This window comes from Heterocephalus glaber, unplaced genomic scaffold (assembly GCF_053883595.1).
Source record: "Heterocephalus glaber isolate CG9 unplaced genomic scaffold, H.glaber_assembly_v1.0 deba00000594, whole genome shotgun sequence".
Classification (NCBI taxonomy): domain Eukaryota; kingdom Metazoa; phylum Chordata; class Mammalia; order Rodentia; family Bathyergidae; genus Heterocephalus; species Heterocephalus glaber.
Genome location: NW_028258151.1, coordinates 20731236 through 20755238, shown reverse-complemented (window position 1 = coordinate 20755238; position 24003 = coordinate 20731236). Strand labels below are relative to the sequence as shown.

Here is a 24003-nt window from a genome sequence, read left to right as displayed (position 1 = left end):
TGTTACAAAATATCTGAATATTGAAATCATCAATCTTGTCTTCTCTTGCCTCTGGATTGAGCCTTGTCTAAGAGCTTTTCCTGCACCGAGGTTAAAGAGGATTTGCTGGATTTTTTTCTAGAAGTTTCAGACTTTATCTTGTGCATTTTTAGTTTTTTGTCTGCTTGGCATTTTCTCCTTTGTATGCTCTAAGGTGACCCCTCCTTCAGTGTCCATCCAAGTTGCTTGCTTGTGCCCTCATGGGCTCCCTCTGGCCTCAGTGGAGCAGAGATTTGGGGGCACAAGGCAAGATTCGGAGAAACTTGAGAGGCTGATGCTGGGAGGGGATTGTATGTGGGGAGTGGTTGGCTCCAGGCAGGTGAGACGTCAGGGACTGTCAGGAGAAACAAAGGTGTTTGGAGATAGATCACATAGTAGGGGTGGGAGAGCAATGAGGGAGAAAGATGCGAAGGCATTTGACTCAGCACCTGAAGAATGTGCTTTCCATTTCTGAGATGGGGAAGGTACTCAGTGTGGGGCATGTCCTTTTGAGGGTATTTGTGAGATGGTTGGGTAGAGCTCTGGAAGGCAGTGAGACCCACAGGTGGGGGCTGGGATCCAGGGTCAGGAGGCATCAACATATAGAGGACATGAGAGAGAGGTGCTGGAGAGCACCTCCTGGGGAATGAGCGGAGTGCAAGGCCAGGGGGCCAGGCTAAACAGGCCTTTCCAGAAGCTGAGGACTAGAAGGCACCCAGGAAGGTGTGTGTCCTGGGACCAGAACAGGGTGCTAGAGGAAGAATGAGAGGTCCCCAGTGTCAAGTGCTCCTGAGGGGTTTCAGACCAGCCTATGGGCTTGTGATTGGGGTCAGGATTGCTTGGGAGCTAAATGTGGGTGAAACAAGAGCTCAGATCTGCAGGCTGAGACCAGGCCCTGCAATCTGCTGTCATAGACACCCAGATGAGCTGCTCAGGACTCTCCTGGGCCCAGGAGGGGTCAGCAGCCATCTTGAGTCTCCCACAGGTCTGGATCCCCTTGTTCCAAGGGCTGCTGTTGCCAAGAGTGAGGTTTGCAGATGCTAGCACACAATTTGGGGGCCACTGACACATGAGGCCTTCAGGGTTCTCTTGTTCCTGTGAGAGATGCCCTGGCCTGCCTGACTCATGGGACCAAGGGAAGCTAGCAGCTGGGCCTCTTTGAACACAGAGTTCATGGGTGACACGGCTCTTGTGTTATTGCTCAGAGACCCCGGGAGAGCCCTTGATGATGCCTGTAACTGTCCTGGCTTCCACTATGGAAACTGCCTAATGGGGATGAGTATTGAATTAAGCTTTTTAGAAAGAAATTGTTTCACCTGCTTTCACACAAGGCCTGATGTGGGCAGAGGCAAGCCATTATGGAATTGGTGTCCCTTGCATGCCCATATGCCAGATGCATACTGTCCCTCCTTGTGAGTGTTGGAGGCACTTGTGTCAAGCAGCTTTCTCTTACTCTGACAAAATACTCAAGGCAAACAACTTAAAAGGAGGAAAAGTAATTTTGGCTCATGGCTTCAGAGGTATCAGTCCATGGTCACTTGGCACCATGCCTTTGAAGCTATGGCAAGACAAAACATCATGGCAGGAGGGGTAGTGAAGCAAAGCTGTTCTCCTTATGGCTGCAGGGAAGGAGAGAGAGAGAGAGAGAGAGAGAGAGAGAGAGAGAGAGGCAGGCAGGCAGACAGACAGACAGACAAGACAGGCAAGCAGGCAGGCAGACAGAGGAAGAGACTGGAGTCCCAAGATCTCCTTCAAGGGGATGCACCCAGTGACCTGCTTTCCTCCCACCAGGACCCATCTAAATGTTTCACCACCTCCCAATAGTGCCATACTGGGGACCAAGCCTTGACACCCGGCCCTTGGGGCAGACAAGATCCAAAACATAGCAGTGCCCTTAAGTTCACAAAATTATATGAACCAATCAAAGCCTTGATGGTGTGATGGCTTAGAGGGAGGCACCTGACATTCAGCGAGTGTGTGCAGGGTCTGTGTGGGACTTGACAGAGCAATCTGAGAAAGCTTCCAGGAAGAAATGTTGCTCCAGGTGAAATAGTTGGCAGCACTCATGCCCCTGATTGTGGACTTAGGGGTTACAGAGGAAGGACTGCATTTATAACGGGGAAGCTAATTTCTAAAAGTTATTTGCTATTTCATGAAACAGAATTTCAGTCTTTACTGATGTATTTCACAAGAAGTGGGTTTGGGGAGGAATTGGTGGGGCCCTAAGCTCCCCCACCCCGGATATCATCATGGCCTCCCATCAGTGTTCAAGTTCAGTATCTCTGCACCCCTGGATCCTGTAGCCAGGCAAGCCTTGTTCTGCCTGAGACCACCCTGGGCACCTGCAGCTCCGATAAATGGTCAGGGGCTGGGGTGCTACTCTGTGAGCCTCAGGGGCTCTCAGTGGTCTAGGAGGAGCCTGTGATCTAGGCATGGGGCAGAGGTGGGTGGTTGCATGCAGGATGTGGGTGGCTATTCTGGGTGCAGGCAGGAAGCAGCAGCTCTGGGCCCAGGGTTCGAGAATGGCAGTGACCAAGAACATTTCCAGATGCCTGGTGCAGTTTTTCCGTTCCCAGTTGTCCTCCTATCTCTTTCTTCTGCTTTGTTCTGTCTCCTGCTGCCGGCTCTGGATCCAGGCCAGGAGACAGGTCCTGGGACAGAGCAAGAAGAGGGCTTCCTGCAGAAGGGGAGCTCCATGGCCACTGGCCAGACCAAGAGATGGCAAGTCCAGGTAGGAGCATTGGCAAGGCACACAGAGGGCACAGGGAAGGCTGGCTTGGGCAGCACGTGACAGCAGGGGACACACCAGCCTCAGCGCCCTCCCTCTTGGATGCACCCAGGCATCTAACACTGATATCAGATGGTCAGAGGCTTGTTGGGTTTGTCTTGCCTCTGTGATGAGCGTCCATGGAAGTGAAGCCTTGCTGGTACTGTCCCCCACCCCCACTTCCTGCCCAGTGGGTGTCTCTGGGGCCCTGGTCAGGCATTTCATTGGTTTGCTGGACAGTAGATTCTAGATCAGACCCCTCTGGATCCTAAGTGGCCTGTGCTCATAGATGCCATGCCTTGGCCTGTGAGGTGTTCCTGGAATGGCCTCCTCAAGCCTTCTCAGGTATCAAACAGGCAGTTTTCTCTGCCTGGAATATCTGCCCCAACTTCTCCTGACATGGCTTCAGTGTCACAGCCCAGCACAGCCATCTTCCCCTACTGCCTTTCATGACCTTTTGGCTTCTCCTGTGAAGCATTGTTCTGTACATTTTTTCTTAGTTTATTATTGCTCTCCCCACATTTGCATTGTTTATTGCAGCATCCCAAGAGCCTGGCCTGGTGTCAGGGACACACCAAATGCTTTCTGGATGGGAGGCATCAGGGACAGTTTTTCATGGGTAGCACTTGGAAAGGAAGAGACTGGGGCTATGGCAGGCCTGGTGGGCAAGGTCAGGAGTGTGTTTTATTCTGAGACTGAGGGCTGCAAAAGGCTTGCTGAGGGTGACATTTGAGTCCTGCTGATTCCCTGCTGTTTCTAAAACTCCCATGGGCCAAAGTGGCCCGGCCAAGCACAGATATCCTCTGTAGCTGGCCTCTGGGTGGCTGGGAACCTGGTTTAACCAAGTCCTGTCACTCTGTAGCCTGGGAATTCTCCTCTGTGATTGGCGGTGGGTGGCAGGTGCTAGGTGAGCGCTATCCAGTTTCCTGGCCACAGGGGAGAAGGGCTGAACTGCCCCTGTGGCCAGAGCTGGGCCCTTATCTAGTGGGAGTCAGGCTGCTGGTCCTGAAGTAGCACTGATGGTGTCTGCACTGAGTAATTCTGCATCTACCATGAGGAGGAGGACCCTGCCCCACACCCAACCCTTGCACAACCAGCACTTCCTCCCACCAGTCCTGAATCAAGTGGGTTCTCCCTCTGGGTGGCCCACATTGGAAGATCTGCCGGGAAGATCTGCCATGAGCTGGAGCCTCCATGCAGGAGCTGCCAGACCCCAGCTCAAGAGGAGGGCCCTAGTGGCATGGGGGGCCAGCCTCAGCCCTGTGCAGGGGAAGAGCTTGGGGAAGTGGTGGGGGCGGGGGGGGAGGTCTCTGCTCAGCAGAAGGGAACTTCAGTTTCTCTGGCAGAGGTTACAATCTGAGTGGGCATGGTCGGGCGTGAGGAAGAAGCACAGAGGAAGCAGAGTATTTGTCTCTGCCCAGCTGGAAAAAGAGGAAGTGGGCAGCTTCCTGTAGGGGCAGCCCCTTCCCCTTCCAAGGCTGGGATCAGTGTGTAGATTCATCTCATCCCAGGGTGACCATGGAAAGCTGGGGTGAGGCATCCGCTGGGGGCAAGGACTGTGCCCCAGGGCCATGTACACCCAGCAGAACCAGACTGACCCGCTGGGCCCTAAGGCCTGGGACCCTCCTCCTGGTCTACCTGCTGCCTTCACTGCACATGCTTGGCCCCTCCTAGCTGGAAGCATGCACTACTACAGTGGGCACTACTCTCCCTGGGTGTCCAAGGCCAGAGGGCGGCTTCAGTGGCCAGCACTCTGCTCCCTCAGGGTCTCTACTTCCTCCCAGGGACTTGCATCTGGGGGTGTCATTTGAGGCCAGAGTGTACAGTGCCAGAGCCCCAGGCATGATCCTTGCCCACCCTCTTCTTCCTCCTCCCTCTGCCCAGGCCTTTGGTGTCCACCTCCAGCTGCCCCTGTGAGTGGCCCTTAGGGGGTCAAGAGTAGATAAAAGGACAAGAGGGGAAAAAAAAGAATAGAAGGAAAAAATGGAAACAAAGCTTTTGTAAATAGAAGAGAGGTTGAAGGGAGGGGAATGAGAAAAGAAGATATATCATCTACAGGTACAAATTCCCTATGTTGGATATTATCTATCTATCTATCTATATATCTATATATATAAATAAAATGTACCAATAAAATAAAAAGAGGGAATAAAAAGAATGGTCGAAGGTGGCCTTTCCCAGTCACAGCCTTCTATACTCACACACCAATCCTCAGGGAAGCACTGCCGGCAAGACCTCACGGAGGACCCATGGTATGGTGGGGCTTCTGTAGCAGGGAGGCTGGACTGGGACCAAGGGTTAGGATGAGGGCCAGGGGGACATGGAGTAACAGGGCAGTGGCATCAGGGTGGAGACCCTTGGAGACTGATTTTGCCATGGAGGGATGGGGAGGTAGGTGGTGGCAGCCCCAGGGTATAGGTGTGGCCCGGGCATTCACTACTCTCCAGAGAGGGGTTGGGACTGGATTTGGATAACCAGCAGCAGGAAGGTGGTGTCCCTATGACAGGCGGTCAGGGAAACCATGTCTTTCTCCCCCGCGCCTGATGTTCCTATTTCTCCCTATTCCTGTCTGCTCTCTGGCATCCCTATCTTATTCCCCACACCCTGTCTTACTCTCCACATCCATTCCTTCCCCTCAGCATCCATGCTTCTTCCTCACATCCCTGTCTGTCCCCCACATCCCTGACTTCCCAACATCCCTGTCTGTACCCCATGTTCCTGTCTTCCCCCCTCCTGCCTCCTCTTCCCCCCCATCCCTATCTCCCTTTGGTGGCTGGTAGTGACCCTGCCCAACCTTCTTGCAGCCAGATATGACCGTGACCTCAGAGGTTGCAAGTGGAGGTGTCTGTGGAGGCTTCTGGGGATGCTCTGTATAGGGAGGATACTGCCCTGTGGTTCCTCTCGCTCTCTGATCAAAGATGCAACTAGGCATAGTCTACTCTGTGCCTGGGTGCATTCCAGTCATTCTGGCCCAGCCTGCTCTCACTTGGGACATCTCCAGGCCACAGAGCAGTGCTGGCAGAGGCACTGTCCCAGTTCCATCCTGAGGCCATGCGGCTTGTGGTCAAGGGCCTAACTGACTGCCGAGCCCCAGCCTGACACCCCCATTACACTGTTGCCTGCCCAGAGCTGTGTGGGCTGATGAGCCCACTGCCCGGGCACCATTCTTGTCCTGGGATTTTCCTTTTGGTTTTCTGGTCCAAGCCCAAGCTACTTAGGGAGCCAACTGTGGGATTTCAGATCCTTGGCTCTGGAAAGGGCTGGTCTGGGATGAAGTCCAAACCTGATGCCTCTCTGGGAGGAGGGAGAGTCCTCAAGGAGAGAGCCCAAGGCCAGAGCTGCAATCTGCGCTGGGCAGTGTGGCTTTTGGGCTTCTGGGTATGACATGGCTCCAGGGACCTTAGGCCACTCCTTCCTGCCTTGTGTAGCCATGTTGATGCTCAACTCCAGCCACCCTCACCTGGGCCCCGAGCCTTATGTCACAGTCAGTCCCCACTGCAGTTGTGGTTAGGGAAGGGCTGCCGTTGGTGGCTCAGAGGGAGGAACCCAGGACAGGGTCTCCTCAGAGCCCATTGCCATACCCAAGAGGGAGCTCTTGTGGCAGAGATGAGAAGGCCCTTTCCATGAGGGGCCCGAAGCTGCTCCCCAAGAAGTTATTCTGGGTATGATCTGGGCCAGCTCTCCTCAATCTGTACCTCAGTTTCCTCCTTGTCTAGAGAAAGCAGATACCACCAAACGTCTCTCCCAAACCCATTCCAAATGCTTCTGTCCCAGGATGACACTGAGGCCAGGAGCATGGAGCAAGTGTGGAGCCAACTCTGCTGGGCAGGACCCCTCCGGGACCGCAGGGAGGAAAGGCTGACTCCTTTAGGGATTTTAGGGTTGAGGAAGCAGGTAGGCAAGAGCAAGCTGGCTTTGCACAGGAATCGTAGCTTTTTGAGCCTCAGTTTTTCCACCTGAGAAATGGACATCTGGATATTTACTCATTAAGATTCTCTGGGAAAATAGATCCAATAGTGGGTGCTTCTCTAAGATTGGGGTTCATCTTAAGGAACTGTGAAGCTGGGTGCACAGGTGAGGTTTCTGAGCCAGAGTCCTGAGCCAGAGTTCCTGCTTCTCTGAGAAGCCTCAGTTCTGTACTTCAGGATCAACTGATTACATGCGGCCCACCCCAGGGAATGACCAGCTCTCATCAAAGTCTGCTGTTTTAAGTGCTCCTCACCCCAGAAAATGCCCGCATGGCAACACTGAGACTGGCACTGACCGACAGCTTGGCACCAGGCACTGGAGTGCAGGGTTCCCCGCCCAGGACCTGGCCCTTATTTCTCAGGCCCTAACCCTCTGTCTGGGTAGAGGCTATTGCTGTTGGCCTCTGTGAGGTCTCAGAACACACCTTGCAGGCCTTGGTGATCTCTCTGGGGAATTGGGAGTTGTGTCATGTGCTCGTGAGCCAGTTCAGAGGCCACAGGAGCAGAGCCCCAGGCCCTTGCTGCTGTTCTTCTGAGTGACACTCTGCCCTCCTCTGGAGCTCGCGTGGGTCTCTATTTGCTCTCTGGAGTCCGCATGCAGGGCTGGAATCTCTGAGTGTGACTTAGGACCTCCCTGGGAAATGAGAGTCCTTCTGGGTGCTGTTTCAGCTGCAGACCCGTCTGCAATGAGGTTGAGGGCCCAGGGGAACTCCCCTTACTCCTGCCCTCAGAGTGTTGGGCAGCTCCCTGACCTCAAGCCATCCTAGCCAGGCCTGTCTCCTAAGGAAGACTCATCCTCTCCCTATCACAGTTGTCCCGCTGGGATGTCCTCACAGAAGGCCACTGGGACTCTGTCACTTCAGGGCAATGGGAGCAGCTGCCTACCCTGTACACTGAGGTTCATCCTCCTCCTCCACCTGGAATTGGGTGCCACCTGGCTGAGCCCTGTGGGCCCAGAGCTCAGGGCTGCTGCCGCCCCTGGGACATCAATAGCATGGATCTGTGGGTCTGTGGACAGGGTGGGCTGGGTCAGATGGTCCCCGTGACTGCCCTCCACTGAGCAGAGTGGCAGTCAGCACCCTTCAGGTGTTCCTGCTCCCAGTGGAGAAATGAGGCTCACAGAGGTCACACAGCAGCTTAGTATACAGGGATCCCTTGTGTCCCCTAGGGCAGAGCTGCAGGTTTTCTCTTGATGGAGTCCAAACTACAGCAGGAAAGGCTTGGGCTAGATGTGAAGAGGGGCTTTCCCAAGTAGGGCTGACCATCTAGATCCATGTCTGTCAGGTCCCTCCAGGGCATCATTCCTGCCTGACACCCTCATTCCCCACGTGGTGCCCCTTCTCATTCAGGGGAGGCCTTGAGCCAAGCAAGAGTGCTGGGACCAGGGCCATCCAGGCTGGGGCACCACCAGTGAGATGTGACTGTGTCTGTGTTGGGGAGATGTGCACAGGTACATTGGGGCCACCCCAGCCTGGACAGAACTGTCCCTCAGCAGCGACATATGTCCTCAACAGATAAGGCCCATGTCGCACGGTCACTTTAGTTTGTCCCCTACCCCACCCTGACACCTTCTAAATTTACCCTCTAGGGTGTCTTATCATAGAGGCGGCTCTGTGACAAATGCAGGATGGCTGAGCCTGCCCTGGCAGCCCCAGCCCTGGGCTGACCTTTCTGTGCAGCCTCCTCTGTATCCCTGGGAGCAGGGCCCTCTTGCACAGGAGCCCCCAGACTGTGTGCTTCTGGGCCTTACCTGGGCACTGCAGTCACCCATGTGTGCAGTTTGGCTGTAGTAACAGCCTTAGTCCTAGGGGCTGAACATTTCCCTGCCTCCTAGCCAGGCCCCTAGCAGGCCAGGGCCCTTTTCCCATTGCCCTCATAGAGGCCTGGGTAGCCAGGATAGCTCACTTGTCCTAGTTCTTCCTCTGATAGTGCTTTTCCTGGAGGCTTCCAGGCAATGTTAGAGTTGGGCAGGCCTAGAATCCATTTCTCGCCAACCTCTGAGTGCTGTGTGACTCTAGAGAGGTCATAGACCTCTCTGATCTTCCCCTTTCTCTCCTGTGAACAAGGGATGGTCCAACTTCAGACATCTCTTGAGGCTTGGAACTGACAGGAAGAAATGGGGTCTTACACAGCTCATTCTTCCCCTCCCCACTCAGTGTGGCTACTGTGGGGTCTGACTGGGAAGAGCTGGACTCTATGAATGGATATTCCTGTTGCTGGCTGCATTCTTGAGCTCCTGGCCTGAGCTCAGTGCCTTCAGATGGGGAAGCACTGGGTTGTGTAGACATGGTTGCTGTGTGGTCCTGGTGGTGTAGTGGATCCTGTGGGATCGCCCACAGTCTCCACTCCACTGGCCCAGTGGATTCTCAGTCACTCTGAACTGGGGCCCACGCATTGTGGCCCACTGCCTATTTTTGTCAATAAAGTTTTATTAGGACACTGCTATGCCCAGCTGTGTAGCATGGTTTTATTAGGACACTGCTGTGCTGTAGTTCCACTGTAGCTGTGGAACAGCTGAGGCTCAGATGTCTCCTCTCTGGCCAGACGCATACCCTCTGCACTGGACTGTCCAGTGAGGGGGGCCATCATCCTGACCCCTCATCCAAACCCTGCTGTGCCTGTGTGGAAGCCCAGGACCACTGGGGAGCATTGGCCTGGCCTGAGAGATCCCCTCAACACCTGTCATCCAGTCACCCAAAAGGTTTGAGAGGACAGCTCAGAGAACTTGGGGAGCCCTTGGTGAATGACAGTCTTCACCTGTCCCCAGGCTGCCTCAGGAAAAGGACCAAGCCACCCTGGGTAGATGGCGTGGCAGTGACAGCCCCAGCCTACACCTCAGGGGGCTCACTGAAGTGAGTTGAGGACATGTCAGGGTAAGATGTGAGCACAGCTTGGACACCTGTCCTCCATAGGACCCAGGCTTGGGGGACAGGCCTGGGAGGGGTCGCTGCCTTGCCCCACCATGTGGCCAGGAGGGGCTGGTACCTCCTGAGCCTGTGCTGTGCTGGCCCCACCCTGAGAAGCTGATGGAAGGAAGGGAACATCCAAAGAGGTATCACTTTTCTCTACCTGTCACTCCTGTGCGCAAGGAGACATTGGGTTCCAGTGGTTCTTCCTTGTTCACGTTCCAGAGGGGCCAGGGAGGCAACAGGGATGGCCAGGTGGCAGGGTCTCCCTGCAGCACAGACAGCCCAGTGCTGGAGCGCAGCTGCTCTACCAAGGAGGGCCGGCTTTGTGCTCTTGGAGCCCTGCCCAGAACGTGTCACCCGCTCAGCTGCTGTCCCTGCTCACCTGCCACCTGGAGAAGGTCACTCAGGAGGCTTGTGTGCAGTGACCTGTGCTGCAGACATGCAGATGGAGGGGTGTGTGGAGAGCTGCTGTGTCCTGGGCCCATGCAGAAGCTGCCTGGGGCCAGGCTGAGCCCATGCAGAAGCTGCCTGGGGCCAGGCTGAGCCCGCAGAGGCAGTTGGTGCAGGAGGGAAGGATGAGTCCAGAAGGTCACACCCAGATGCACTGAGCCCGAGCCTGTGTGCTGGAGGGTGCTGAGGTTCCTGCTCCCTGGGCTTCAGCATTGTACCAGGATGTTCAGTGAGTCAGCGCACACTGCACACCCGGCCTGGAAAATGAGGGCTTTCAGAAGGGATGCTGGTGAGAGCCCCTGCCTGGGGTCTCATGCTAGTCAGGGAGGCTGCAGGGATCCAGGGGTCAGTGAGGTGATAGGAGCTGGGTTGGAACACGAGGAAGGGAGTGGGGTTTTGCCTTCATTTGGAGGATATTGAATGAAGGAGGGGCCTGGTGGGAATCATGTTTCCCTGGATGGCTCTACCTCCTGCCCCAGGATTATGCCCTGGGGAGACCCGGAGACTGGAGCAGGGGTGTGGGCTGTGCTGAGCTCTGAGGGGGTCCCAGACAGAGCTGGGCAGGGTCCTGCTCTAGATCTCAAGAATGATCCTTTTCGGAAGGTGTTGGCTGAAACCCTGGGGGTGGGAGGCAGGACAGCTTTGTTCTTGCCGTGGTGGTTTTAATCTCCTAATGGTTCTGTGTTTAACAAGATCAGCATGCTCAGGGGCTCCTCAGACAATAGGAGCAGAAACCTGACCCCTGCAGCCCAGGAGTTACCTATTATACTGCCTTTCCGCTGGGGATCACGTTGCCTGTGGGAACCTTCTAAAGAAATGCGGCTGATGCAGCCACCAGACAAGCTCCCAGTGAAGGGTTGGAGTCAGTGTCAGAGCTGACTCTGGTGGAGGGAGGACAGCTTGTGTGAGCTTGTTCTGAGGCCTGTCCATATGCATGGAGCTAGACTGTGAGGCCTGGCCCCATACTGAGACAGACCCCTACCCTCCCTGGCAGGACTGAGTGAGGCTTTTGGGGACTGCATAGCTGGGTGCTGCCTCCCACCCCAGCGGAGCAGTGAGAAGGGGTTCAGGAGCTCTGGTTCCATGGTGGACCAGACTGCGTGTGAGCCCAACAGGGACCTGCCCCATCGTGGGCTGCCACTTCTGGAGACGACTAGCCTGGGTCCCACCTGCCCCCTGAGTCATCACCCCCGGCTTCTCCTCTGCCTAATGTGACCGGGGCCAATGGTGGCCTCAAAGACGTATCACCGGTGTGCATGGACATGACCTTTATTGGGTCTTTGCACTTGAGATCTAATTTAAGGATCTCCAGAAGAGGAAAAGGAAACAGTATATTTTGAACTGTGTTTTAGAAATTGTGACATAAATATATATTTTGGCCTGAATTCTGAGGCCAACTGAATTCTGAGTTTTAAAAATTCAAGATTTGCTAATAACCATCACCATAAACAATTTACGAAGTAGTCATTGTAGCTGTGATCCCCAGAGATGTTAGATTTCCATCCCTGGAATCTGTGGCTATGGTTCTATGTGAAAAAAGTTTTCTGCGATTGAGAACCTTGAGTAGAGGCCATTGACCTGCATTGAGCCACAAATCCAATGACAACTGTCCCCCTCAAAGGCACCCAGCAGGATCCACTGGACAGAAGAGACAGCCACATGGCCACACAGCCAAAGGGGTGAGATAGCACTAGCCAGGGTCACAGGAGCCCCAAGGCTGGAGGCCAGGACCCTCCCTGGGATGGTACATGGAGGGACATACCACTCCTCCTGCCCTGGGGTCAACCAGCATAGGCTCACTTCCATGTGGCCCTGGTTATGTCCTATGCTTTGTTAGATCCTCAGTGTCCCCACAAGTGGCTTTGCCTCGTGGTCCCCAACCCAGGCACTTCTGACAATGACTGGATGGCCTGGGCCCCTGGACTGGCTATGACTCAACTGGGCTTCTATCTTCTCATCTGGCTGGTGATGTGACACCTTCCATGTGGGGCTTGGACAAAGGATTCTGGGCTTAACTCCTGGCTCTGCTCAGGGCCTTGGCATTGGGTGAGCTATGTTCCTACAGGAGATGGCCAGACCTGGGCTCCGCCCAGAGCAGAACTGAAGAGTATCATAGAGTGAGCAGTTGGGGCCTTGGTGTCCCCAGTCCTGCTGGGACCACTAAGCTGACAGCTGGTAGGGTTATGTCCAGCTCCTTGGTTGTTCTGTTGTGCTGATTTCCTCCCAGGGGACAGCCCTGGCAGGCCCTGAGGCCATCATTCCTTCTGGGATCCAGTGTCCTGGGGTATGTCACACCCACTGATCTGAGCTCACCAACCTGGAGCAGGCAGCTGGTGGGGGCCACGGAAGGAGGTGGTGTGGCAGGCCACGAGCAAGGGCCACCAGCTGCAGCCCCCAGCCTTTTCTTCCTGGGGAGCATTTGTTAGGGGTATTTGGAATCTTCCAAAGCAACTTCTGTTGAAGGAAAAAGGCTCCTAATTGTGGCTTGGGTTGAAACAACAATCCTTAATTTGCTGAAGTTTCACATATTGAAAGTCCTGTTCTGCCTTCAGCTTTAGTGTTGTTTAACAAAATAGTTGTCTGTCAGTCTGGCAATGGCCTGTCCCCAACAGGGGCTTTGAACATTCATGGCTCAGCCTCAGTCACAGTCCATACAAAAGTGTTCAGCCAGCTCATGTCCCATTGTCAATGACATTTACTTGGTCTTCTTTTTAAAATCTATTCTCACTATTTTTTTTTAAAATAGTAATACTGTTTTATTAATGTGGCCATTCTATAGCCTAAGTCAATCCCTAGAAAGTCTATATTTTTAATAAAAGTCCACAGAATCTAGAAAAGTATTTCTAATTTATATACATGGATCAATTAACATTCATACATTTATTTCCATCCATATGTCTCAGAAATGAACTGTCTAGTTACAATTCCAGTGCTTCACACTGGACTAAAATAGCTGCATGCAGTGGATGCCTTATTAAATCATGAGATGCTTAAGATAAATTCCAATGACTTGATGTTACTCACAAATTTGAACTGACAGATTTTCATCTCCAGGAATAAACAGGCAGTCCAAATCCAGTAAGTCGACAGATTAAAGTACACAATTAAACCTCCAAATACAGGCTTGCTAGCTAGCTTTTAATCACATTTTGGAGGACACTTTATATTTTTTAAAAGTCAACAGTAAAATGCTTACCAGTCCCATGCCTTGTGACCTTGCCCAACAGCAGAAAAATCTCACCACAATGAAAAGATCAAATTTAACGCACTTAAGAAACTTAAAGAGGCAAAAGACTAAACAATTCATGGTTGACTTTTAAGACCATACTGTACAAATATATTGTCACTGAGTTTTTATAGTTTGAACAGAAATGAAACCAAGTCTTCGCCCTTCCTATTGCTAAAGAATGCGAAAAACAATTTCAGTCTCTATTCTCTTACTTGGCATAAAATATATGGCATAAAACGTCCCATCTTAGCCATGTTTAAGTGCACACTTCAGGGGCATTAAGTACATTCACACAGTTATACAGCTGTCACCACCATCTACCTCCAGAACTTTCTCATCTCCCCACATTGAATCTCTGTCTCCATTAAAGACTGACTCCCCAGCCCCCTCCCCTTTTCTGCATAATGATTTTCCCAGACCAACAAAACTTTTTGGGTCCTCGTGTCATTTTATATGTGAGATGTTAGGTGTACACATCCAGTGGATCCCAAGTCCTGTGAGACATTCCAGCACTCCTTTTGTGCCCTGGAGCTTCTGGTTATGACAGCTTCCTGTTGCCCCCACCTTGAGCTGGACCCCAAGGGCAGCCAACCACATGCTCTTTGTGTGAGAAGTAGCACCTCTCGTTAATGCTCCTTGACTTCCCAGGGAAACTTACCAGTGCTTCTGTGGGCTGGGGAGACTGTTACCATATCAACCCTTGCTCCTGCCTCGGACCTGCCTATGCTGGACTCGGAAGGCTGTTCACCTGTATCGCCCAGCCTGATGAGAGTGGACCCGACATTGTGCAGTTTGGGTCTCTAGGTCAAAGCCTGTGCTGTTTTAGGCCCAGCCTGTCTGAGCTCCTGGAGCTGCTCTTTCCACCTGTGTGCCCCCTGCTGAGGTCTTGACCTCTGCCCTGGCAGGCCACCTGGATTCTTCTGTGTTCCCAGGGCACCTGGCTATGGAGATATTGAAATGATGTCTGATAACACCCTGGACGTCCCTCAGGGCTGGCTCTGCGGTCACAGCTGCTGAGGTTAATTTGCTGCTAGTGGAACAGTAAGGTATTGTCCCTGGGGTGCCACTGCCCCCCAACCCCCCTGCAGTGTACCTCCTGGGAACTAGGCCCAGGTGGAGTTTGGCTTGGTGGCCTCCTAGAATTGTGTGGCTCCATTGCAGCCTTCCACACTGCCTACTCCCTGTCCAGAACACACGGCAGCATCTTCCTTCCCCTGGGTCTCAGTCTCCTTGGAGCTCCAGGTGCAGAGCTGGGGTGAAGGGGCTGTGACCGCCTGCAGCGGTAGGAGGGCTGCAGTATAGGTGTGAGGCTGTGAGGGCCCCAAGGACAGGGCCTGTGGTGCGGCCTCTCTGAGGCTCCTGGCTCCTCCCAGGACAGAAACAGAGTAGTAAATAAGATAAAACACATTTTATCTGAAATAGATAAAAAAATAAACTGTGCTATATAATTCTTTCTCAAGCCAGTACAATGTAGTCAAATATTTGAAGAACCCTTCAGCCTTGAATTCGGTGAGCCTGAGGAACAGCATATGGGGTGGATTAGTGCCCCATTCCCTGAGCTCAAGTTTCCTCTGCTGGCCACAGACTGGGCAGGGGCATCCTGGGGAGGTTCCTGAACCCTGTCAGCTGCCACCTGCCTTCCCTTGGTGTAGTCATGGTTCTGCCTGCATGAGGGAACCTTCCCCTCAGCCCTGCCTGGGCCGTCCTCATGGGTGACAACCCTGGTTCCCTGCTGGGGAGTGGCCTGTTGGCTGGCTGGTAGTGGCATGCCTTCTACACTCCAGCCTTCACCTGTCTGGATGCTTACCTCCTCTTCAAGGCCCTTGCCCCTCTCTTGGTTCAACTTTTGTGTGACCCCAGGAAACCTAGGAGCCTTGGTTTCCCCAGAGGCAGCTGTTTGATTACAACAGGGTGACTCCTAGACTGCAGGTTCTCATGGGATCCACATCTCTGTACCATACCTGCTAGGGTGGCAAACAGTGGTCGCCCTTGGGAACTTGGTGCTGGACCAGGAGCAGCCACATGGTCCTTTTCTGCTACATCTTCATGGTGGAGGCAGCATGGAGAGCTTCAGGTTTGTCTGAAGTCTCTGGGTAAAGTCACAGGGCTGAGCCCCTGAGGATGTCTAGCCACACTGCCCTCCACAGTCCCCTGAGGAGGTAGCTGTGGGCTCTAATTTATGCCAGTGGGGAAACTAAGGTAGTGAACTGCCTGGACCTCTTGGTGTAGAGGGTCAGCTGACAGGTGATGCATCCCTCTGTGCAGGTCCTTCTCTGGCCCCGCGTGTGCTCAAGGTCTGGGGAGCAGCAGGCAGCCCCTCCCACCTGGGCAGGACCTCCTGCCAGGGCAGCACCTGCTCTGCTTCCTCTTGGCTGAGCCCAGTCTACACTTAATCCCACTTCCCTGCCTGCTGCAAATCAAAACAGACAGACACAGGAGAATTAGCCATAGCCACCATGGCAGGGAGCCCTGGAGAGGCTGGGGCCAGGCTAGACCTTCGAGAGCTGAGTACCGGATAAGCTGCAAGTGCTCTGGGGAGTGGGTCAGGGCACACGGCTTGGGCGAAGCCCCTTTGTGCGCCTGGTGGGTGAGAAAGTGAGCTCTGTGTTAGGTGAGACAGACCAGTTCCCAGCGCCAGGAGCTGTGCTTCTGAGATGGGCCCTCACCCCAGCTGGCATAGGCCATGTTTCCTGGGAGGGAGAGCTTCCTGAGGTCCCCAGGGGCTCCACTGCATGTGGTGACAGATGCCTGTACTCTGTACCCATTCTAGGTCACCCTTGTGCAGATCATGATCTGGGGGACAGGACACAGGCAGTGACAGTGTGGGGACGTCCTGGGCCCAGGAAGCAGCTGGAGGGCTGGGGAGCTAGGCAGGAAGGGTCCTCAGAGCTGAGGCCATGTGGAGGGTGGACATGCAGGGAGTCCCTTGTGGGAAGTGTCGTCTGTGCCGACAACAGGGGCTTGAAGAAGCTGGAGACCCAGGCTATGAGGAACTAGAGGGGGTGAGGCTGGGGGAGGTGCAGGGACTGCCCACCTCAGGGTCCTGCAGGACTCAGTTGAGGTGACTAAGATCAGACTGCTTTGAATTGAGCATCCTGTGTGGGTGGTGAGTGTGGGGTCAGTGCCGAGCCAGGCAGTAGCCATGGGGATTAAATGTAGGTGCGCACGTGAGGAGACTGAGTACCTACTCTTTGCCAGGATCTGTCCTAGGCACCTCTTCTTCGGCACTCATAACCTAAGGGTGGACAGTAGGCACCAGTCCCAGTGGTGATACCTGAACATCAGGGATTATGGTGGGGACAGGGTAAGATGTTAGAAGTGGGCTGTCTGCATAAGGCTCCCTGCAGGGGATTGGGGCAGGGCTTCCAGGCAGGGCAATGGCAAGCACAAGACCCTGTGGCAGACCCAGCTAGGCACACTCAAGACCAGCAATGGGGGACCAGGGAGCTACCATGTCGTCATGCTGAGGTATGCTGTCTAGGGCTTACTCACCTTTGGGTGGGATAGGTTGGGGAGCCAAGTGGAGGGTGGGATTCAGAGTCAGGTCAAGAAAGTGGGCTATCAACTTATCAAAAAAAGGAAAGAAAAGGCTCAAATACTTGAAATTAGGAACGAAAGAGGTGAAGTCGCAACAGATCCAGCAAAAATCCAGAGGATCATCAATACCTACTTCAAGAACCTGTACTCTAATAAAATGGAAAACACAGAAGGTATGGACAGATTTCTAGGTACATATGAATTACCAAAGTTGAAGAAGATATAAAAATTCTAAACACCCCAATTACAGTCAGTAAAATTGAAAATGTAATTAAAAATTTACCGACAGAGAAAAGCCCACGTCCTGATAGCTTCACTGCTGAATTCTTCAAAACATTTAGAGAAAAACTATTGCCACTACTCTTTTAACTTTTCAATGAAATTGAAAGGGAAGCAATACTTCCAAATTCATTCCTGGAAGCAAGTATTACTTTGATTTCAAAACCAGGGAAAGACCCAACCAAAAAGAACTACAGACCAATCTCCCTAATGAACATAGATGCAAAAATCCTCAATAAGATACTGGCAAACAGTATACAGAAGGTCATCAAGAAGATCATACACCCTGACCAAGTCGGATTTATCCCAGGGATGCAAGGATGGTTCAACATACGTAAATCAATAAATGTAATACACTATATTAACAGAGCCAAGGACAAAAAACATATGATCATCTCAATAGATGAAGGAAAAGCATTTGACAAAATTCAACACCCATTCATGATAAAAACTGTCAGAAAATTGGAATAGATGGTCTTTATCTCAGCTTGATAAAGGCTATCTATGAAAAACCAACAGCCAACATCATACTAAATGGTCAAAAACTGAAAACTTTCACGCTAAAATCAGGAACAAGACAAGGATGTCCACTGTCACCACTCCTGTTCAATATAGTTTTGGAAACATTAGCCACAGCAATTAGAAAAGAGAAAAGGAATAAAGATAGGAAAGGAAGAAGTTAAACTGTCGTTATTTGCTGGCAATATGATACTCTACATAGAAGACCAAAAAAACTCTGCCAAAAGACTTCTAGACTTAATTGACAAATTCAGTAGAGTAGCTGGATACAAGGTCAACATTCAAAAATCAATAGCCACCTTGTACACAAATAACAGACTCACTGAGAGAGAAATTAGAGAAACAATCCCTTTCACATTAGCATCCAAAAAAATGAAATATTTAGGAATCAATCTAACGAAGGAAGCAAAAAACCTCTACATTGAGAACTACAGCACTCTGAAAAAAGAGATCAAAGAGGATATAAGAAAATGGAAAAGACATCCCCTGTTCCTGGGTAGGAAGAACCAATATAGTGAACATGACTATACTTCCAAAATTGCTATATAAATTCAATGCAATCCCAATTGAAATTCCAACAGCATATTTCACAGAACTTAGAGAAAAAAATCCAAAAGTTCATCTAGAACCAGAAGAGACCTAGAATAGCAAAAGCAATTCTAGGCAACAGAGTCATGGCAGGGGGTATCACAATTCCCAACTTGAAACTGTACTACAAAGCCACTGTGATAAAAACAGCATGGTACTGGCAAAGAAACAGATCCGAGGATCAGGGGAATAGATTAGAAGATGCAGAAACAACTCCAGACATACTCAGCTACCTCCTCTTTGACAAAGGAGCCAACCATCCTCACTAGAGGAAAGATAGCCTCTTTAATAAATGGTGTTGGAAAAACTGGATTTCAACTTGCCAAAGATTAAAACTAGACCCCTATCATTCACTATGCACTAAACTAAAATCAAAGTGAATTAAAGATCTAAATATTAAAACAGAAACACTAAACTTGCCGGAAGACAAGTTAGGTAGAAGAACTCTCGAAGACCTTGGCATAGGAAAGGACTTTATGAACAAATCCTCAGTAGCACGGGAACTAGCACGAAGAATCAACAACTGGGATCTCATCTTTTTAAAAAGCTTCTGCACTGCAAGAGAAACCACCTACAGAGCTAAGAGACAACTACAATGTGGGAAAAAAAATTTTACCAGCTGCTCCTCAGACAAAGGTCTACTATCTCGAATATATAAAGAACTAAGAAAACATCAGAGCCCCCCAAATATAAAGACCCAATTCAAAAATGGGCATCTGAAATGAACAGATATTTCTCAGACAAAGATGTAAAAGCAGCAAATAAACATGAAAAAATGGAAAAAATGTTCAACATCACTCGTCATTTGAGAGATGCAGATGAAAACAACACTGAGATTTCACCTCACCCCAGAAAGAATGGCTGCTATCATGAAATCAATAACAAATGCTGGCGGGCTTGTGGGGAGAAAGGAACCCTTCTCCACTGCTGGTGGGAGTGCAGACTGGTGCAACCACTGTGGAGATCAATATGGAAATACCTCAAAGAACTAGGACTGGAAGTCCCATTTGACCCAGCTATTCCTCTACTGGATATCTTCCCAAAAGAATTAAAAGAATCATACCACAGTGATATATGCTCACCCATGTTTATAGTGGCAGAGTTTGTAATAGCTAAAACTTGGAAACAGCCCAATTGCTCATCAGCTGGAGACTGGATAAAGAAGATGTGCTTTTTTTTTTTTTTTTTTAAATAAAATGGAGTACTACTCAGCCATAAAGAATGAGAAACTAGAGACATTTATAGCTAAGTGGTTGCCATTGAGGTGATACTCTTAAGTGAAATAAATAGGATACACGTGTAAATACTGAATAGTTCCTCTGGTGTGAAAAACTAAAAGTGGAAAGAATCAAAGTTTATAATTGATATTGTGAAATAGGAAGAAAATGTCTAAAGTGGGAGGGAAAGGGGAAAGGAAAGAAGGAAAAAGAAAAAAATATGAGAAAAAGAAAAACATGGAAACAAAGTCTGTGTAAATCGGGAAGGGTGGAGGGGGTGAAGGGAGAGCAGGGGAATGGGGAAAGAATAAGAACCAAGATGCATCATGTACAGGTACAAGATCCCAATGGTGAATGTAACTGTATTGTATACCTAAAATGTACCAATAAACTAAATGAAAAAAAAAAGAAAGAAAATAGTTTGGGACGTGGCTACACAGATGGAGCTGTCCTGGCTGCTGTGGGGAAGTTGTGCAAGGTGGGAGTGGGGCTGAAAGCCACTGCAGGCTCTCAAGGAGAGGAGAGACCTAGGCTCCAAGCACTGGGCAGAGGGTCTGTGCTGTCCTTCAGGCAGGAGAAGGGACAGGGCCATGTTGGCCTGATCATGCCCACGAACGCTGAGCCCAGCCGAAGAGGGACAAGAGGCTCTGAAGGATCATGCTCCTTATCTTCACGGGTTCCTTATAATCAGAGCAGTGTGTCAGTGTTTTCTGTATGTCCATGGGATATGGGCCAGCCTGGGCACTAGCCCCTTCTCTCTGCTTCCTCTGATGAGCTCCAAGGCTGCTAAGTCCCTAGCACCTGCCCTGGCCCTGAACGCCTACATTCAGGAGGGGCTCCTCTGGAAGCAATTTATTAAAACAGCTTTATTGAGATATAATCACACACCAAGGTTCCCTTGTGTGAAGTGCATACCTCCACATCTGAGTCAAAATGTGTAGTCACAACAAGGAAGACTCTGGACCTTCACACCCTGTGATCCTCCAGCTGCCTTCCGCTCCTGTGGATTTCCCTGTTGGGACACAGTCACACAGTAGGTGGCAATAGGGGTCTGGCAATGCAGTACCGTATTTTGGGGGGCCCTTCCTTGTGATGCCTGGACAGCCTTCATCCTGTGGACCTCACAACTGAGTGTCTACTCACCAGCAATGGAATTTTGGCAGCTTTAAGATCTTATGCCTGGGGGGTGCCTCAGGGTGGGAGCTGTCCTCAGCTGTGACTTGAGATGGATAGGCAGCCAGGATGCTGACCTCTATCACCTCCTGTCTTACAGCTTCCTTATCGTCCTGGCCTGCCTCATCTTCAGTGTGCTGTCCACCATCGAGCAGTATGCAGCTCTGGCCACTGGGACCCTCTTCTGGATGGTATGTAGGTGCTTGGGGTTGTAACTAGTGTCACAGCTACCCTAAGTTGGAGCGGGGCTGCCCCACCCTCTCACCAGCCTTGCCTGGAGCTGGGCTAGAGGTGTGGGCACCTCCCCAGCTCCACACCTGCCAGGCCACTCAGGCCCAGCTTGTGGCAGATGAGGAAGCCAAGGAGTGGGAGGGGCCTGGAGCTTGTGACCCTGGAGGACTTTCTGAGGGGGGTCTTTTGGGCTGGTGTGGAAGGGAGGAGAGGAAGGATGGTGGAGCTGGGGTGCAGGTAGGGTCCTGGGGCAAAGTGACTCCTGCTTGTGTTATCACTGGCAAATGGACCCCGCAGGTGTCCCAACTCTGTCACCCACACCATGGCCTGGAGGGTCCTCCATCATCCCAGGAGGCACCCAGACTAGTGTCACATCTTGCAGCATCATCCTACAGGACCCCCAGCCTGGGGCATGCCTGCCTCAGTGCACAGCCCTGGGCACTTCCCTCCCTGTGAGTGAGGCTTGGACAGGCCACCCTGTACTGCGTCCCTGGCCCTTGAGTGTGCAGTCCATTTGAGGACTGAAATCCCCAATTGTCCCTTGCTCTGGCCCCCTGCCTCTACAGCTGAGAGTGGGGTTTAACTGTTTTCCCAGCTGGCTGTGAGCCCCTGAGACAGGCCCTAGGAAAGATCCCTGGGTCTCATACAACCAAGGATGGGGCCCACTCTGGCAAGGAGGCTGAGAGCCTGGGCCAGTAACCATGAGGGTGAATGAAACCGCAACTCACCACTATGCTGGTGACAAAACAGAGAGCATCCCTGCCCTGTGCAGCTCACAGGCCAGTAGGAAACCCAACGCTAACATGGGTGGCTGTGAGGCTGTTGAAAAGGGGTGCAGAGAACCAGCATGTCTGGGGAACACAGGGTCTACGGGGGAACTGCCAGAGTGTGATTCAGGCAGGCAGGGCCCTGGCAGGGCTGAGGCCAGCATCATTCTGCCTGTGCCTTTTGTGTTTCTTCCTCTCATCCTTGGGGATTACCAGGTAGAACAAGGCTGGCAATCCAATTTTCCACCTCCCACCTTGCAGAGTGGCCTGATCACAGGCTCTCTGAGTGCCCAAGAAGGATCTCTGTCAGCACATGCGGTCACTTCCCCTTTGCTGAGTGTGCTGGACAGGTGACATCCAATACCTATAGACACTTGGTTTTAAGGGCAGGTCAGCCTCATGCTTTTCTGGAAAGAACATCCTGGCTGCTGGGCACAGGATTGTGTTTTCATGTGTGGGAACTGTGGTCCAAGCCCAGATCTGTGTGGTTTTGATGTGATGATGTCACATCCTACCCAGCATCTCCCCTGCATGTCATGACCGTCCTACCTTTTTTCCTGGGATAACTGTCTTGGTCCTAGTACCCTGACATTTCCTATCCTGTCAGACCACACCCACATATCTTTTTGGTGTTCAGTGTCTTTTGTGCACAACAGGAAGAGGCTCTGTGGGTCCTCTCAGCATCATCTTTGCCAAGTCAGGGCCATCATTTTCTTTCCTGCTCAGGGAGGCAGAGGTTGCGTGTACCATGGTATCCCCATAGCACCTCTCCAGGGTCAGCATGTCCCCCACTGACAGATCCGACTCTCTGATGATTGCCAGGTTGCTGGCTGTGTCTCCTGAGAGGGGACATCATGCACTGGCTGGTGCCTGGGGATGTGTCTGCTGTGAGAGGAGCAGGCCAGACCTTCTTTTTCTGGTTCCTCCGTGGAGGCCAGGTCTGTGGGGACCCTGGCCTGGGGCTGAGGGTGCCCTGTGGTTCCCAGGATCAGCTGCCAGAGTATTCCCCTGGGGGGTGCCCATGTGCACATCTGTGCACGTATGTGTGCTCGTGTGTGTGGGAATGTGTATATGTGACCATGTATACATGCAAGTATATATGTAACTGAGTGCATGAGTATGTTTATGTGTGGATACATGTTTTCACACGTCACTGTGTCTACATGTGTTCACCAGTGTGGCTGTGTGTCATGCCTGTTCTGCTCCTCATGTGCTAGCTTGGATCTGAGGTGGCTGTCACTCCCTCCAAAAGCTCCTACCGCCACATGGTGTTCTCTCTCACTCAGCCCTGCATCTCTGGGGTCCTCGTGCCACCTGGTGGTTGGTGTCAGGACAGCTCTCAGGGTCCCACAGAGGCTTCCCTGCCTGGGGCTGCAAGTGCCAGTGGAGCAGCTCTTGGCCCTAGGTGAAACTCCCTCACCCCTCAAATGCATCCCAAGAAACGGCCCTTTATTACCCTGTGAGGGCAGCAACTCTGCCTCCTTCATCTCCTTTGTCTCCTTCTCAGCTTGCTAAGCACCCTTCCCACACAAACAGCCAGGGAGACACTTTCTAAAACAAAAATCACATCATTCCAGGAGATCCTTGTGGTACTGGGATAAACTCCAACTTCTCTTTTGTGGCCCTCAAAGTGCCAGGCATTCAGGCACAAATCCCTCCAGACTCTGCCATCACCTCTCTCTCCCTCTCTCCCTCCCAGCTTGCCACCACCTGGCTGTTTCTCTGGCCTCTTATAAGGCTGGCTTCTGGTCAGCTCCCGTACGCCCTCCCTCCCAGAAACCCACTTTTTTCTCAACAGTTTGAGGGTGGGGCTCTACAGGTGGGGCACACGTTTTCCTGATATCACCCCACACTTCTCGGGGGCAGACCTCACTGCATCCACACACACCCTGCCTGCCCTGAATGGTGTTTCTAGGTTTGGGCATTCCTCCTTTAAGCCCAACTATCAGAGCTGCCCCACCAGGACACCCCAAGTTGCTGTGTGATCCTGGGCCTCAGTTTTCCCGCCTGTAAAATGGGGTCGGAGAAGGCCTCAGACCTGCCTTTCCTGCTATGTTACCATGTTTGGGGAGGTTGTTCCTCCCAGGTGGGTCTGAATTCACTGTGTCCAGCCACTTACTCCATAGTCATAGCCACAGATGGCACTGGGGACAGCAGGAATAAGGCAGCTGTGGACTCATCCATGATGGCAGACTGGGAGGGAGGTGTGGGGGCCTGCAGAACAGTGAAGGCTTCCCCAGGGTGAGAAGGAGCCACACTGTTCTGGGGCCAGGCAGGCAGAGATCCCGCCACTCATGTTCTCCAGGGCTGACAAGCACAGGACCCTCAGTGGGCAAAAGTAAGTTGGGATC

The 24003-nt window shown here is 52.0% G+C and overlaps 1 protein-coding gene across 12 annotated transcripts in view; it reads left to right on the top strand.

Annotated features, from left to right (window-relative positions):
• The window catches only part of Kcnq1 (potassium voltage-gated channel subfamily Q member 1), a 360400-nt gene that overhangs the window by 42481 nt on the left and 293916 nt on the right, over positions 1-24003 (top strand). For all 12 annotated transcript variants that reach the window (XM_013074819.3, XM_004852109.4, XM_004852108.3 and 9 more), the window contains exon 2: positions 20755-20845. In XM_013074819.3, the coding sequence (XP_012930273.1) occupies positions 20755-20845 (91 nt within the window). The remainder of the gene's footprint in view (positions 1-20754; positions 20846-24003) is intronic.